General features: G+C 31.6%; 1 protein-coding gene across 1 annotated transcript in view; it reads left to right on the top strand.

Annotated features, from left to right (window-relative positions):
- The first annotated feature begins 42 nt into the window (after positions 1-42).
- LOC129227228 (girdin-like) overlaps positions 43-17,595 on the top strand; it is a 58,396-nt gene continuing 40,843 nt past the window's right edge. Inside the window, exons 1-8 of the mRNA XM_054861736.1 lie at positions 43-179; positions 4,467-4,555; positions 7,321-7,426; positions 10,095-10,164; positions 12,108-12,250; positions 14,046-14,186; positions 14,795-14,943; positions 17,117-17,198. Coding sequence (XP_054717711.1) covers positions 120-179; positions 4,467-4,555; positions 7,321-7,426; positions 10,095-10,164; positions 12,108-12,250; positions 14,046-14,186; positions 14,795-14,943; positions 17,117-17,198 — 840 coding nt within the window. The 5' untranslated portion in view covers positions 43-119. The remainder of the gene's footprint in view (positions 180-4,466; positions 4,556-7,320; positions 7,427-10,094; positions 10,165-12,107; positions 12,251-14,045; positions 14,187-14,794; positions 14,944-17,116; positions 17,199-17,595) is intronic.

Genomic DNA, 17,595 nt, shown 5'->3' with positions numbered 1-17,595 from the left:
TTCTGTACCAACAGTTTTGGTATCGTTGTTTTCTTGTGTGGTGTTTTGAGATGTCAAATTTGAGTCTAGCTTGTCATTTTACTTTTATGCCTTTTACGAAAGAGAAGAAATGACTGAAAATGAGTTGTGGAACGGTTTCAGCCGTTGGAACTTTCATGAAAAGTCCTCTTGTGTCCTGGGTATGTTTGACATTGCTGAGTAAAGAATTTTGATTCAATCATTAAAGTTAACTCTCTTAGTTACTCTGCTTCTTTGAGGATTTTTTTCGAGTTTTACTTGCTGATTTAAACTTCTATTGCAGTAAATTGAAGCTATGAAGTATTTTTGGTGCTCTACAAAAATGCTTCAAATTTTTCAATAAAATATTTCCCAAAAATATATACCGGAGTTGTTAAATGTAAACATTATGTTAGTTTTATATTCGTGTTTACTTCTTTCATATGGTGCTTTAATAAATTATAACGAAGGCGATAAAGCGATATTTTATGCTTATAAATATTCTTAATATCAAAATGTTTTTTTTTCTAAAATTTTATTGCACGTGTAATTTATGATCTACGTTTGTTTTATGCAGGTTAATATTTTTCATAGCTGAGCAAAAATGATTAGCCTATTTACAGTTTTTGAATATTTACCTTTAAGAATTTTTTTAAAGAAAAAATTAGATCTCCCATAGATGTTGGCACTGTGCCAATTCGCTGTTCTACTTTGTATAAAATTATGCACAAAGCACGATTTTTTAATTTTCTTTTTTTATTGGGAGGCTAATTTATGATTTTTGCCATAAAGTTTGCACATTTTCATTTGTCCACATACTGAAAATTAGATCAATTATTTTTTCAGCAAGTTAAAAGCTTCTAGATTCTGAACTTACTGTTTACCTGCACCTTTCTTGTTGTAATTGGGAAATGTACATGATTTGATTGCTCTTAAACAAAGTAATTTATTTTGTGTTTGGCGCACAATCCAGAGAGCAACTCTACGGATCATTGAAAATGTGATTGATTACAATCATTAATAATGAAAGTGGTTTTGATTAATTAGGATCTTAACTCCAACATGTTCCAAATGTTCAGAAACAGATTTTGCACAAGTTACAACACTGACAGACAGTATATCAATAAGAAGCAGATTTTTATTTTATTTTATTTTATTTATTAATTTTTTTCATATAAGAACCATGTATATGAAATTTTGGGTTACAAATTAAATTTCAATGCATGGAGCTTCAAATTAGTTCAACCTTCAAATTAACTAATAGTCAGTCATTGGAAAGGGTTTAAAGAAGGACCACTAGACTAGTAAAGGGAGTCTCAGATTTAAATTATGATAAAAGACCAAAGGCCTGGAATTTTTAGCCCAGAATAGAGGAGAGTAAGATGGGACATGATTCAGTTGTTTAAATTTATCAAAATGAAAGATGTTAATAGGTTATTTTTTTGCACTGAAAGCAGGACAAGGGGTCATTGTTTTAAGCTGTTAAAATCTCAGGCTAACATGAAAATTAGGAAAAATTACTTCTTAGTATGGTTGTGGGCACTTGGAACAACTCACTGTGCCAACTGGTCATGAGTAAGGGGGTAGATAGCTTTAAAAGGGCCATTGATCTTCATTGGGGTTTGGGGACTAATAAACTGACTAGGACCAGCCTAGCTGGGTCCAGAGCCTGTTGCTGGTTGTCATATTTGTCTATTGTACTAACCAGTCTGTCATTCAGAGTAAGTTTAATCCCCCTAAGCACTGAAAGCGGAGCATATTTTAGAGAGTGCTGAAGAAGCTCAGGCCCCCTCAGGAAATAAATTTGAAACTTATCACTATGAATTCAGATTTTAATATTTTCAAACTTAAATTCGGAAAGTTCCCATAATACTTGAGGTAATCTCTTCCTAAGATTAATTTTTACATATGCTATATGCATTTCTGCCAGAAAAAGTTCAAATATTAATTTCCCCTCTCCAATCCTCAGGAATATAATTAGTAAATCAACTGTTTCTTTTTTTTTCTTTTTTTAACAACTATGCAAAGACATTAGGAAACAATTGAGTTCTTTTATTTCTTCAATATTAAGTGCTAGACATTTTATAACTAATTCACCAATTTTACCCTATGGCTAATATAATACCTGTAAAGAAAGCTTCTTTATCTAAGAGACTGGATCTGCATATTATCTACCTAGTGTTTCACCAGGCCAAAAAAGAGGCAAAGCACACTTTTTAATTGAATTTTTTCCTGAAAAGGTGCTTTTTTTTAACTTTGTGTATGCAACCTGCATATAAAACAAAATAATTTTTTGCAAGAGTTTTTTTTTTTTTTTTTTTTGAATAATAAAAAGCTTGTTAATTTTTAGTTAAACAAATTCTGCTAAAAACGGATAACATTCTTATTTTTTTCAAATCAAATTCTAGTGGGTAAAGGAAATGAAGGAGTTAATTTTAAGGCTGGGCCTGGATGAATCGTTACCATTTGGGGGAAAAAAAAAGTTTAGGGGGACCCAGGGTAAAATGGGTATAGTTGCATTTTTCTTGATTTTATTCTACTAGACAACATTTTTTGAGAGTAAAAAAATATGATGAAAATGTTTACATATCAGGCAGCATTTTGACTTAAGGAAAACATATCTAGCAATTCATTTACCAGGCTTAGCAAAAATTTTATTTTTCAGAACACAAAGCAATGCGTTTATAGTGAGTGATAAACTTCTTTCTAGAAAAATTTACAGGAAGAGTTTTGGAAGTTTTTTATTTGGATTTGATAGAAAAAGAATTTTTCTAACAGAAAACTCAAAAAATAAGTAACTTTTAATATTTACAAAAATTTTGTAGTACTTTTAGTTGCACGGGGTAAAATGGGTATAGCCAACATTTTCGAGTTAAAGACATTGAATGCATGAAGATTAAAAAACTTAATTATCTTTGCAAGACAAATGTTAAATATTATTCATCTTTTAAACTAAAAGTATGTTTTTAAAAAGTTTTATAAATAATAACTCTTCATTTATTTTTTTGTTGTATTTTAATTACTATGCCAATTAGTACTTAAAGGTATTATATTTTTGATTATTATCGATATAGTTCATGATTACTGTAGGTTAGTAATTTACTGTAAGTTTATTATGTATATGGTTCATTGCTACACATTATAAAACATAGTAAGTATTGATAGCTAATATGCTGTCTTTTCCTTTTAAAACCACCAACCCCATTCCCAGAACATAGTCTATACAACCTCACATACAATCACAACAGAATGCCTCATAGCAAAGTTGTACTGAATAACTAAATCCTCCTACTATACCTCTTGGTTCACAGCCACTTTTCAGCACTGGTAAGGGAATGAAAAATTTACAAAAGAAAAAAAAAGTAAGAGTCTAAACAAAGGTGGGAGATGTTGTAATTACAGAGCAGGTGGCAGCAAGATTGTACACAAACAGGCAAGAGACAAACAAAAGCAGAAAAAATAAATACACATAAAATAAATAAATTTAAAAAAAACATTAACTATAATCGATAAAATAACTAATGAAGTGGAAGTGAAAACTAGTGGTTCTCCTAGTTGTTAATTCCTGCAATTGGCAACAGGGCTGTTGTTACATTTGTGGAATTCATAGGTTTAATCACTGAAATCTCAGCTGAAGGTGAATATACTGAGAAGTTTGCTACAAAATCATCTGCCAAATTATCCTATGTGCTCCCCAAGAAAGATGACATTGATGTTGTGCAGGGGCATCACAAAGTTGTAAAAATACTACCTCAGCCACACTGCAAGTCTTTGCCAATGCGCTTTTTGTTCATAAATTTGGTTCTGTAAACATTTTTTGTGGTTGTTTTGGATTAAAGTTTTTATCCTCCAATGCAATTATACCCAATTAAAAAAATTTTTCTCCATTGGTTACAGTGTAGTTCAACTTTAAACATCATATACCCATTTTACCCCGAAGCACGGGGTAAAATGGGTATACACAGGGGTAAAATAGGTATACCCCTTTACACTAAATTTAAAGCAAAAAGTTAACACAAACTATGCCCAAATTAGACCTAAGATACACAATGTATAGAATATTCAACAAAAACACAATTATATTTCATGGTATTTCTGCTATGGGTCACTGAAATTAAAAATGCTGTTTTTTATACCCATTTTACCCCGGGTGACCCTATTGTTTAAACTTCAAAAAGGGCAATAAGGGCATATTAAGAAATACAAAAAAGGGGCAAGATGTCCTCTTAAAATTGCCTAGGAGAAACACTGTATCCTGGTCTGTTAGACTTACATGTCCTTGAGGGTTAAATTAAATGTTAAAATGTAAAGCTTGTTTGATGATGCTAAAAGTATTTGCATTTCCTAAAGTTTATTTTGTAATACTTAAATTTCTTAGGATATTTTTTAAACAGCATTGAAGAATTTTTTAGAATTAATATTAAGTTGTCAAAAATAAATTTTTGATTTTTGCCAAATTTGAATTGCAGGCTAAAACATTTCAAGATGAAGAAAAGAAAATATTGGAGTACAGAGGGCTGTGTGATGGTGTATTTCTCAACAGTATCTGGTTAGAAATGTAAGTAAATGTTCGAAACATTGGATGAGTTCTTACACAGGTATTTTTCCTTGTGTTACGGAAATATTTGTTAGAAATTGAATATTAATTATCGTTTACACATTGAAATTTTAAAGCACTATAAAGATTTATAAATACTGATTTTTTATTAGAATTAAGATTGATCATTTTTGAAAAGTGGGAAAGAAAATATAATCTTGTTATTTCTTTATGTAGTGAAAAACATTAGTGTATGCTAAAGCAATTAATTTTTCTTCTTCACATTCTTCCTTTTATATTAAAAGATTTTGGTTGCTAATCATCATGGTTCATCAATAGATCTATTTCAAACAAATCTAAGAAAGTTCTTCTGCCTTTATATAGGAGTTTAGTAAGACCTCATTTGGAGTATGCTGTTCAGTTTTGGTCGCCTTATCTGAAGAAAGATATTTCTGTATTGGAAAGGGTTCAAAGAAGGGTAACTAAATTAGTAAGGGGACTCTCAGATTTAGATTATGATACCAGACTTAATAGGCTTAACATGTATAGCCTGGAGCAAAGGAGAGTCAGAGGGGACATGATTCAGTTATTTAAATTTATCAAAATGAAAGATGTAAATGGATTAAATTTTTGCGGGGAAAGCAGGACAAGGGGTCATTGTTTTAAGCTATTTAAATCTCAGGCTAACTTGGAAATCAGGAAAAACTACTACTTTAGCAGGGTCGTTGGCACTTGGAATAGCTTACCGGAAGAGGTGGTAATGAGCAAGGGAGTGGCTAGCTTTAAGAGGGCCATTGATCTTCATTGGGGACTAATTAATTGACTAGGACCAGCCTAGCTGGGCCCAGAGCCTGTTGCTGGTCGTCACATTTGTATTTGTATATTTGTATTTGTAATCCAGCTGTTAAAGCAAAAGATGAATTTATCAATAAAGCATTTTGTGAAATCTCAATTCGTGCTCCCTTCAAGTGTCTTTTGTGAAAAAGTACCTATGTAAGGAGGCAAAGTGAGTAATTCAAGCTCAAAGCCTTTCAAGTACAGGCTGGTGTGCCTGTTATAGGAGTCCCTTGGATTAATTAGTGATTTGATACAAGACAGGACCTGATTATGACAACATTTCAAAAATGTTGACTAAGGAAAGCAAGCTTGCTGTAAAAATAAGAAATAACATATTGTTGCCTCAGAGCAACAGTGGGATATCTTAATGTTATTTCTGGGATTATATGTCTTACTGTTGCTCTGAGGCGGCAATATAATAGCACAAAATTGCAGCTTGCTGCTGCCACCTGTTTTGAGTTTACAAGGAAAAGTGAGCTGATGAAAAGACATTCAACAAAAGTGTCTTTTGTGAGATATCTTTTCATCTATAAGCTCACTTATTTTGCATTGAGAAAGGGGTTCCTTGTGATCCTGAGCTCTGAAACAGAAATCTCCAGTAAGCTGCAATTTTATGCTATTCTACGTTGTTATTTGTTATTTTGTCTTTTTTCATCAATAAGCTCATTACTTTTTCCATTGAAAATGGCATTCCTTGTTATGCCGAAAGCAGTCTGCAGTAATCTGCAATTTATTTATTTATTTTTTTTTTTTTTTGACGTTCTTTCTTACTTTACAAAAGGTATGTATTCAACTTTGATCTTACTGTGATTAAGGCATTGTAGTATTTTTCAATTTTCTTAACTTTGTCACTGTAGTCAGGAAAACAAGGTTATCAGGAAAAATAATTGCAAGTTTGAGGCCCCCTTCTGACATGAACATTTGGACCTTACAGTAATCAGGGCGGGCCTCAACTGAAAATTGTAAAGGTGTGTCCTATCAATACAATAACTCAGATAAAATTAAAAGACTTCTTCAGCCATCAAAATGAAAAATTCACCAGTATAGCTTTTTACTTCCTTTTTAACTAGCTATTTTTACTTCATTTTACAAAAAAGGAAGTCTTGTATTCGCGAAAAAATTTTCACTCAAAAATCGACCTTTAATTTCCATTTTGCTCACCCCCAAATGAATGTTGAGGTTTTTTTTCGACTCGACCGCATGTACATAGACACCCAAAATATCCATTTTGACGTTTCCTGAGTTAACTACAACGAGTTTTCTCGTGACATATGTATTTCGCATAACTCAAGAACAGTATGTCCTTGAAAGTTGGAATTTGGTACGTAGACTCCTAGTGGAGTCTAGTTGTGCACCTCCCCTTGTGGTTGCATTCGGGTGTTTCTAAAGGGGTCTTTTGCACCTTTTTGGGGGGAAATCATTGTTAATTTTGATGCAAACTCAAGTGGTGCTGTAATTTGGCGCACACTTGGCGATATATCAGCAGTCTTTTGATCGCCAGCTTGGCGACAAATTTGGCGATTTTTATTTTTTTTAAAATCTAGTTTAAATTCGGCCACTGTTGGTGATATTTAGAGAGTTAACTATTGAATCACATTGAAATTGCAATAATGGGGAAATAACATTAAATTGGTGTGAAAGGAAGTCATGTGATGTTCGTTTTAAACTACGGCATCACCTGTCATGTGCACTATTTTAAAATGAATGCAAAAATTATTTTTAAAGTATTGAATAAGCCAGATTTTAGTCTAATGTTCAATTTCTCATTATTTTGTTCACTGTTCTTTTAAAGTGAGGAAATATAGCAAATGAATACAATTTACATAAAATCATTTAATACACTATTTACTGACATGATACTTTGTACTTGTGATATTCATTTGTAGACATTTTAACTTAAGTATGTTGGTTTATATTTATGTTACAAATGCTGTACATAATTTTTTCAGAGATCCTCATCCTCCTTATCATGGGATCAACAGTTCAACTGAGGATGTTTCTACACGCATCAGAAATTTGGATGTTCTGCTTCACAATATCAAAGCTTTCTACGAAGTACGTTCAAAAATTACTTTAATTTTTACCATGCATTATTTCTAAATGTAAAAGGGATATTTTTGTTATAAAATGGAGATATTGTCCCAATATCAATGTGGCATCCTTAATTATATTTGCTGTGAGCTTTTCTCACAGTGACAATACTACAAATCAAGGAAGGGACTATCCATAAATGATAACACACTTAATTGTAACATGTTTGACCCACGCCCCTTCAGTTTTCCCATGTTATTCTATCTATATATTGCACCCCGGCAAGGAAAGTAACACTACTCAAAAAAAATAAATAAATAAATAAACAATAAAAAAGGATAGGAGAAAATCAAGTTTTTGTGCGATATTAGTTTTAAGTGGTTTAACATCAAATATTACAGTATGTGCAAAAAAATTACGATGTTAAGGTTACTGATTAGTTTTTACTGTCTAAATTAATGATGCACACTTAAAGTTTGAAAATTTATCTTCTAAATTATGAATTTTAATGATGTGTCGGTATTCACTATATAGTCTTTACACCCCCAAAGCCAACTTAGTATTAGTTTTGTGGCAGGATAGAGCATTAAATTTAGATTTTTATCAACAGCTAGTATGTTTTCCTCAAATTTTGAGTTGTGTCACTTTTCTTGCTGGGGTGCAATATATATAAATGTATTATATACATGTGTGTTGTTTCCAGGTTTCGAAAATATCCGATATTTTGACATAAATCGGATATTTTGATATATATATATCCGTTATTTTCAATCAGCCCGAAATAAAATCTTCAAAATAGTAAATGCCTCCTCAAATCACTCTTTATTTTCTAAAATTGTTATTGCGATATCTAGACTTAAAATTAAGGTTTCTTTCATTATTTATGTCTAATATTTCATTTTAAATTTTCATCAATTTTAATGGAGTTATTTCAGCATTAGCTGTTTTACTCATTTTTCTTCTGTTAGCTACTTTTACACATTTATATGATTCAGAAATAAAAAATGCATTAGTCGGTGCAGAGTCATTTAACCTTTTTTTTTTTTTACCAACATTTAATATTTAATTCGGCACTTTAATTATGAAATAAAATTTTCGCATTATGAACTATTTTATGAATATAAAATAAAAAGGGATGTTATATTGCTTTGTTACATTAATGATGAATGATCATAAAAATATAGCACATAACTTTTTGCTTATTTTCTTTACTAATAATAAAGCTGAAAGTCTCTCTGTCCGGAGGATGTCTGTGACGCGCATAGCGCCTAGACCGTTTGGCCGATTTTCATGAAATTTGGCACAAAGTTAGTATGTAGCATGGGGGTGTGCACCTCGAAGCGATTTTTCGAAAATTCGATGAGGTTCTTTTTCCATTCCAATTTTAAGAGAAAAAAATATCATAAGATGGACGAGTAAATTACGAAATTATCATAACCGTAACATGGGCACAAGCCAATTGGCGAGATACGAAATTATCATAACGTGGAACCGTAAGATGGGTACAAGCCAACTGGCGAGAAAATTCACCATACATTATTTGTAAATATACAGACGAACCAAAAGACCTTTTGATTTTTCTATTACGGGCAAAGCCGTGCGGGTATCACTAGTTAATAATAAATGAACAATAGTACTATGATTAATATACTTTTTATATTGAAAATACCGTAGTTAAAAATAAATATCGAAAATATTAAAATATTATGTTATTTTCAAAATAAAAACTGGATATATTTTACAATATATATCATGTATCAGCAAACCCTGGTTGTTTCTTCATGTAAATCCACTGATTTGTTGGAGCTTTGCCAAATTCGGTACAGAGGTCCTTTGATGCTGAGGAATTCACAAAGGTGTTTTGACTCCTTATGAGGGAGGCAAAAAACCACCGACATAAGAATTCAAATTTAGGCCTCATTATGATCTGGGATAAGTTGCTAGGCTTCAAAATTAATAAACTTGGCATCATCTTTAACGAATCTACTCTGCACATCTCAGGATTTTTAAAAAAATATTTGAAATGCTACACATATTTCTGGTGACATATTTTTTTTTAAATATGCAAGATGTGCAGAGAAAACTTTTTTTTTTACAAAGACAAAATTGATTCTATTTTAAAATTTCTTTGAGAAATTTATTCTTCATGTCAGTAGCAGGTCTCAATCACAATGAGTTGGAGAAAAAAAAATGCTTTGATGCTGTCCATAACTTCAGGTATCAAATTTGATGCCTGAGTTTTAAATTTGAGCATCAAATCAAAATTTGTGATCTCAAAATATGCATGACCAGACAAAGGGTCACGCAAGAGCTAGGGGCATAAAACAGCTCTTTTAATTACGTCAAATATCTGAATGAACAAGTGAGAAAATGAAGGATTACACAAGGAAAGTGGGTATGCAAACTAGTATCCAATACGAAAGCCTTTTTAACCCAGCTAAGCCAATAATCATCAAAACTATAATAAGCATGAAGAGATGTAAGCAATAAAGGTGGTTTCTCATCAGTAAGGGGTAGCAATGCAACCCTGACAGTATGAGGATGTCTGAAATTAATCCAAAAATGGAACAGGAAAGTCATGAGCTATAAATTTTATGATTGTTTACTATTCCAGATGCATTAAGAAATTATTTCGTGTATTCTTTTTCATATTGAAATCTATTTTTTCAACCAAAACATGCTTGTTTTACAGGAAGTTCTTGGACAGCTACTACTAATAAAGATTCCTGACATTTTAACTTTGGCAAAGCAGCATGATGAATGTAAGTTTTTAAATAATTTTATGTTTATTCCTCCCTTTGTTGTTTTTTATTAGTTGAGGATTTGTTTTTATGAATGTGCAGCATACGTGTATTAGCATCCGAAAGGAAAAAAGTTACTTTTTCAAGTCTCACATCCTCTTATATTTTTCCTTTGTGGGGGGGGGGTAGAAGGGGGTTATAATTGAGATTTTTTTCGTTGAAAAATTAGCCAAAATAATTGTTTTTAGTAGTATCAATTTTAGAGTACAGAAAAAAAAGAAGTAAATAAAAGTTAATATTAATGAAGAGTGAGAAATAAATTAAAACCTTTCATAATTTTCTCCTTGTAATAAATTGCACGTGGTCGCCTTTTTTTTTTTTTTTTTTGAAAGAAATGATTTTGCTCCTTAAGTTAGCAAAACCTCTATAATTTGTCGCTTGAAAATTCTTCATGTGCTGAATGTAATAAGGTTATAGTAAGAGAACCAAAATCTTAATGTTCTTGTTTCAAAATAAAAGCAAAAATCTCAATCACGACTGCTAATTCATTACGAAAATCGTAATTTCAAAAACTGCGCTTTACAAAATTTGGGAAATTAAAAACAGACAAATCTCGAACTTGATTTGGTAAAATATACATTTCTGATGATCCTAAACTCATTCAAGTACTTTATTTCTCCTTTAAAAAAAAGGGTATTTTTAAGTTTGGCGCTACTTTTTAAGCAACTCATTTCCAAAATAGCTTCGCGTTTTCAAAATGGCAATGGCGTCGTGTTGAAGATTGCTTATTTTCACAAGTTAGAACAAAAATGCTCCTTCCAAAATGAATGAAAAGCAGTGCAATTGCATAAATTTCTTTTGTAATACATATGAACAAAAAAGAAAAAGGAAAAAAAATGCCCTTGCGTCAAAAGGAGTCTAGACATTTTCATACTGTGGAGACCGTTTTTGAGCAATCACGATTGCTTATTGCTTTCATTTGACTGTTTTTGGCGTGCTATCATTTTTCCCTCCGGCGCGGCGCCACCCTCTGCCAGCACCACCCGTCGCGTCGGCCGGCCTCACAATGCTGCTCCTCTAGCGAAAACCGTCTCCAGGTTGCTTCCATATCCTACACACACACACGCATACATACACGCACCAACACACACGCACAGGCACACACAAACACATATACACACATACACAAACACCACCATACACACACATACCCCTACACACATACACAAACACATACACACACGCATGCATACAGACACCTACACATACACACAACTGCCCACACATTCATGCCTGCACACAGACACAAACACATATGCTTACACACATATACACATAGCCCGCCCCCACGCACACAAACACTCATACACACAACTACCCACACACTCATGACTGCACACAGACACAAACACACATGCCTACACACATACACATACCCCCCCCCCACACACACACATACAAACACACACTCGTGATTGCGAAAAACATAATTTGAATTCAAGATGACAAAATTCAAATTAATTTTTTTTTTTGTTTGTTTAAGTCATTCTGTTTTCTTTTCTTTCTTTCTTTCTTTCTTTTTTTTTTTTTTTTTAGAAAAGAAAACCTGCACATGGAGGGGGAACTAAACCTTTGTAAAGGCTTTCTAAGTGAAGCAGAAAATTTTATCTTTTTTTTTTTTTGGAGAGAGTGGCAAATGAAGATGATTGGAAAATTTTTAGGTGAAGGGGGGGGAGGGGTAAATTCGAGATTATAAAATGATTTCACTTTTCACAAATAAGGAGGGGCGGGGCTATAATCAGTAGGGGGATTATTTTTGGGATTTTACGGTAATTTATTACATTTATTCATTCATTATCTATGATACATAATATATTTGTGTAGTCTGAAATATGGTTTTAATTTACTTGTTTTCTGTATTTATCTCTGAAAGTTGATGTAATTACATTATTCTGCATTTTTAGATTCTAGTGTTGGAGAGATGGAGACTTTGTTACTGCTTATATTAGGATGTGCAGTTCAGTGTGAACGCAAAGAACATTTTATCGAAGTTATTAAATCAATGGATTTGGAGATACAACACAAAATAGTAGATTATATTCAGCAGGTGAGTTTCTTTTACTACTTTTGAAAGTTTTGATAAATATGTTTTATCTTGTTTTCTGCTGCATCTCTGCACTGTCATTTGTGTTGCATAATCTTATCCAAAGAGACTTTTTTTGAAGTACATATAAAATATTTTACACGCAACTTCTGATTTAGAATTGTTCCTATTAATAAATTTTGCTGTAATCATAATTGTTATCAAATATTCCAGAACAGAATCAGATGTATATTAAGTTTGCTTAACAAAACAGCCATATGCTGGAATCAAAACACTATGTCCCTGCTTTGCTGTGTTTTTATGAATGATTTTTTCCAAAATTAATTCAAAAAAACTTACATTTATCTTGAAAGTTTATTCAGAATGGTAATATAGTGAAGCACCGTTTATGCGTTTTTGAGCAATCACGATTGCTTGTTGACTTTTTTTGGCGTGCTATGATTTTATTTTCCCTCCGCCTCCCTCTGCCAGCACCACCCTCGACCGGCCTCACGATGCTGTTCCTCTAGCGAAAACGGTCTCCAGCTTGCGTCAATATTACACATGCTTACATAAACACACGCATGCCTACACACACTCATGCACACATATACGCATACTCATACATACATACACATACCCACACACACACGCCTGCACACAGACACAAACCTACACACACACTCACACACATACCCACACACATGCCATGCCTGCACACACGCAAAAAAACATGTGATTGAGAAAACATAATTTGAATTCAAGATGTCAAAATTCAAATTAATTTTTGTATGTTTTTATCAATTATATGTTTTTAAAATTGGTCCCTGCAGAGTCTAATACACATAAACCCATACCTACTATGCGTTTTTTCATTTGTATGCTTTTTTCATGCACTCCCTTCAAAAATGTATCAACGATGCTTCACTGTATTAAAAAATTTCTTTCTCCTATGTTTCTTTTTTTTTCTTGTTCAAGACATAAAATCACCTGTATATGCTGTTAAAGGAGGGAACATTATGAATCATCTTATTTCTTTGATGTCCGTCAAAACCCAGATTACTCGTACCCCAAGTCCCTATAACTCCCTTTTTTGTCAAATTGGTCCCTAAATCTCCTTTTTCTGTACTGAAAAAAAAAAGGGGGTTTCAGAATTTTTTAGTTGTGGAAAAATTGTACTGTAAAATTTAACATTTGTATTTCATTTGTTAATTTAGTTGCTAGGGTTGAAAAACTTTAATAATTTCATACTGCAACATGCATTGATTTGTGTCAAGGTATTGCCATCAAAACGTGTGTTCTGGTTTTTGCAAAAACAATTCAGCTTTTAAAGGATTTTCTTTACATGATTGAGAAATAAAAAAATACTTTTAAAAAGTAGGAAAAATTCATTTGGGGTGAATCTATGTTTATGAATCAATTTTAGTTATTTTCAAATTTTTTGGAACAGTAGCAGCATTTTCTTGAGATCCATTGTCATGATGCAAAAGTTTTATGCTTTCTTGCTGCAATTTTTGTATTATTTTAAAGAAGGGAGCAAATTGCAGCAAAGCACCCAAAAAAATTTCTTTTCAGACTATTTGGCTAGTCTGGTTGAAATTCATAACAAAGAAGAAAATAATCAGCAACTTAAACTTTTGAGAGATTTTCACATGATCTTTTGATTTTCCTTCTGTTTTAAAGACGTACTTATTTTACTTTTTTGTTGTTTCTGTATGAAAAAGTTCTGCAGAAAATCTTTGTGGGAATTAAAAAACTTTTAAGTGCTGATAAGTTTTTGATGTTGACTTAATGTCTGATGCGCAAATTACTACTTTAGATAACAGATAATCCAGAAGCCATTTGGACCAACGAATGGAACGAATTAAGTCTTGTACCACCTGAAGAACAAGAGCATATGTATAACATGCTGGTCCAGCACCTTCGTCGTCTAGTCAAAGAAAGGGATGAATTATCTCAAGTAAGAATTTTCAAGATGATACATAAGCTCCTGACATCATTTTTGAAAATCTTTTAATCATTTTATTTTTTGACGAAACTTTTAAGGAAACCTGGTGTTGATTGGATTTTTTTTTTTTTTTTTCAAACCTTTTTGATTGTATTTTATGCATAGGTGTCATGTTTGAAAAATTCAAATTTCATTGAATGAGCTGGAATATATAATATGCAAAGATGAAACAAAATGTAATCATATTTTTTTGCACTCTAGATTCAAACATAATGTTTTATTTTTGAAAATATCGTTGTAGATCTCCATCAAATGTTATCTTTCAAAGCAGGGCTTAATATAATACCCTGGTTTTCAAAAAGTCTTTTTTTATTTAATTTGAAGGCAATTTTATAATATATGTAGCAATTGATTGTGCATGCTTCTAATCTGCTGGGATTTTTTTTTTACCATTTACAAAGTCAGCCTTATTTAGTTTATTATACTTAACTGCTAAAATCTTTAAGCATAAAAAATTCATTTGTTTGTTTTCATTTTAAAAGATGCTCTGTATCTCAAAATAAAAAATGTTTTCAACCATGATTTCATGCAAATTTTTATTTTTGATTCCTTTTTTGCAGAAAGTAGTTCATTCTGCTTTGCAAAATCTGTGCCTCACTTCCGGGACCACTCCTATAAGCCCATCCAGTGCTAGTAGCATGGACAAATCTCATCTCATTGTAGAATTAGCTGATGTCAAAGCAAGACTGAGGAAGCTTCAACAAGAAGTGTAAGTTTTACCGCTTGTAATTCAATGCAATTTTTCCATGGCTCCCATATCTTGCAAATTGCTTGACTTTTACTTTCCTTGATGTCTTACTGTGTTTTGGACGGTCATAAAATGTTATAGGGTTCTTAAAAGTGCCTGAAATTGACATTCAATTAAAAATATTTTACATGTTTTCTTTTTTTCCATTAAACAAAATCCTTTTTATAATTGTCTACTCGTTAACATGTACAGTAACAGTATGCATTATTGGTTCATACTTGTGAGATTTATATATGAGGCAGTGAGATGCAAAGGGATTTAATACTAAAATTTAAATTTTTGGAGATAATGAGTACAAACGGTAGAGGAGAACTTCTACTCTGTTTCGGGGCAAGACATGGAACAAGTAACTCTAGTGGGTGCTGCAATACTCCTTGATTTTGGAAAAAAAAATTCAATGAAAACCTACCTAGGATCTGAACTTTAAACGTGTTTTACTCAAAACTTTAAAAAGTCCACTTGCATCCCTTTGCTTCTCCCTACCTCATATTATCTTAATGGAATTAAAAGCAGTTGATCACTACAAAATCCCTCAACTGTATTTGAAATTTAATGTCCAATAACTTCTTGTTTCCAATCAAGAAGTGTTTCATGCCTTTCATTTCAAATTTTGCTGGTGGATGTGTATACTCAAGAAAATCGTTAGAAAAAACGACAAAAAAAAAAACACACTCCCACTTATTTGTACATACAGATTTTCTTAAGTTGGGGGAGGAGGCACATGGCACTCCCTGACCCCCCCCCCCCCCCCAAATGACTAGAATGTTGTTTAAGCAAAATTAATTGTCCTGATTGAAGTATTGACCTTTTTTCACCCTGCAATATTTTCTTTTATTGTAAAAACATAAATTTATTGAAATTCTGAATATTTTTCTTTTATTGCCATTTTAATATTCATTTTTTGAATACAATTAATCGCAAACAGCTTTGGAAGAGAATTAAAATTTTAATGATTTAAATGTATTACTTGTTTGATGTACTGTTTAAAATCCCAAGCATTATGAGTCTTTTTGTTTCAGATGTTGAAATAGTTTTTATAAAATTTTCATAGTAATTATATTTTACATTCTTGCTGGATTTTGATGATTTTTCAACCTTACTATTGTTTAGTATAATTAAGAGTGGGAATTTTCAGCATTTTTTATTTTTATTTATTTATTTTATTTTATTCATTTATGTATTTATTTATTTACATGTTTCTGGAACTAAATATTCTTTAAATTATCTTTTAGAAGAACTATCTCTTAAGAGACTCCAAAAAGACAGTTTAGGGAAAAGAATAGAAAGCTGGGTGTTTAAAGACCCTCTATTCCGACCCCAAATGGAAAAAAAAATGTAGGAAGTGGAAGGATTAATTTTTGAAAAGTTGCAGCTTGCCCTTTTATTTAGTGGTTGTTCTTACATATATAAAAGAAAAAGTACTTTAAATTTCAGTGTAACCTTTCTGAACCACATTTTTTCTACCGAATTGTCGCTGTGTTTTATATTTTATTTTCTCCTGCCCTTTTAGCATTTGAAATTTTATTTTTTATTAATTAATTTATTTTTAAACTGAATATGAATGAATAAAAAAAAATTATAATTGTAGTTTCTAATGATTTTCAAGATATTTCTACTGTTGAAAACAACAAAAACTTTTATTCATATAATTCCTTGTGATTCATGTTGCAGCCTTAGTAGGTGCTGCCATTAAACCAACCATTTCAACCAACTTTATAGTTAAATCATTGTTGAATTATATGTTATTATATACATTATAATATAAAATCTATATATTGTCTTTTCCCCTTCCTTTATAAGGGTTTTTATATGTTTGTGAAATGCGTGAAGAATTTACAATATATTTAAATTTTCTATTAATTCTAAAACTTGTTAACATGTTCCCTACCCCCATAGAAAGTTAAAATGAATGCTAGGTGGCCAAATTTTAACTAACTAAATGAGTTCTAAGTACACTAGTAGTCTTATTTTAAAAGGACTTTTTTTTTTAAGTGAAAGTAATTTTAGTGAAATTGCTAAAAAATTATAATTGCTTTCAATAGAACAATGTATTATGCTTATTGCTTCAAGGCAGTTAAGTTCTTTTTTAGTTCTAGGTCAGTTTTTAAACCTCTTAATTTATTTATCTTCACAGAGAAGAAAAAAATGAAGGTATTACTGAGTTGAAGGAAGAATTGGAAAAAGCCAAAGAATCTCAGTGTAAACTTCGGCAAGAAGTGAGTATTATTTTATTGGGTTTCTTAAAAAGTGGCAAAACTTTTATACTAATTTAAAACACTCGTTATCCAAATAAGTAGATTTATGCTGGAAAATGTAGTTCTATATTTTATAAATGTACTGCTGTCATAATCTGAACTTCATGTTTCAGACATAATTAGCAACTTTTATAAATATTAAAAGTCATGACTTCCTTACATCACAGACCTGTTTTTAGTATTTTAGTAAACCATTCTTAATGTCTTTGAGTTTGTTTTCTTTCACCACTGCATGAGCGAAGATCACAATAAATTGCCTCCAACACTGTTAGTTTTAATTTTTCTTTCTAATCGTGATCAATATATTTGAAGAGAAGCTTTAATGAGTACCACAAATTAAAAATCATAATACTTATTT

This window comes from Uloborus diversus, chromosome 8 (assembly GCF_026930045.1).
Source record: "Uloborus diversus isolate 005 chromosome 8, Udiv.v.3.1, whole genome shotgun sequence".
NCBI classification, from domain to species: domain Eukaryota; kingdom Metazoa; phylum Arthropoda; class Arachnida; order Araneae; family Uloboridae; genus Uloborus; species Uloborus diversus.
This window is presented reverse-complemented; position numbering and strand designations above follow the sequence as displayed.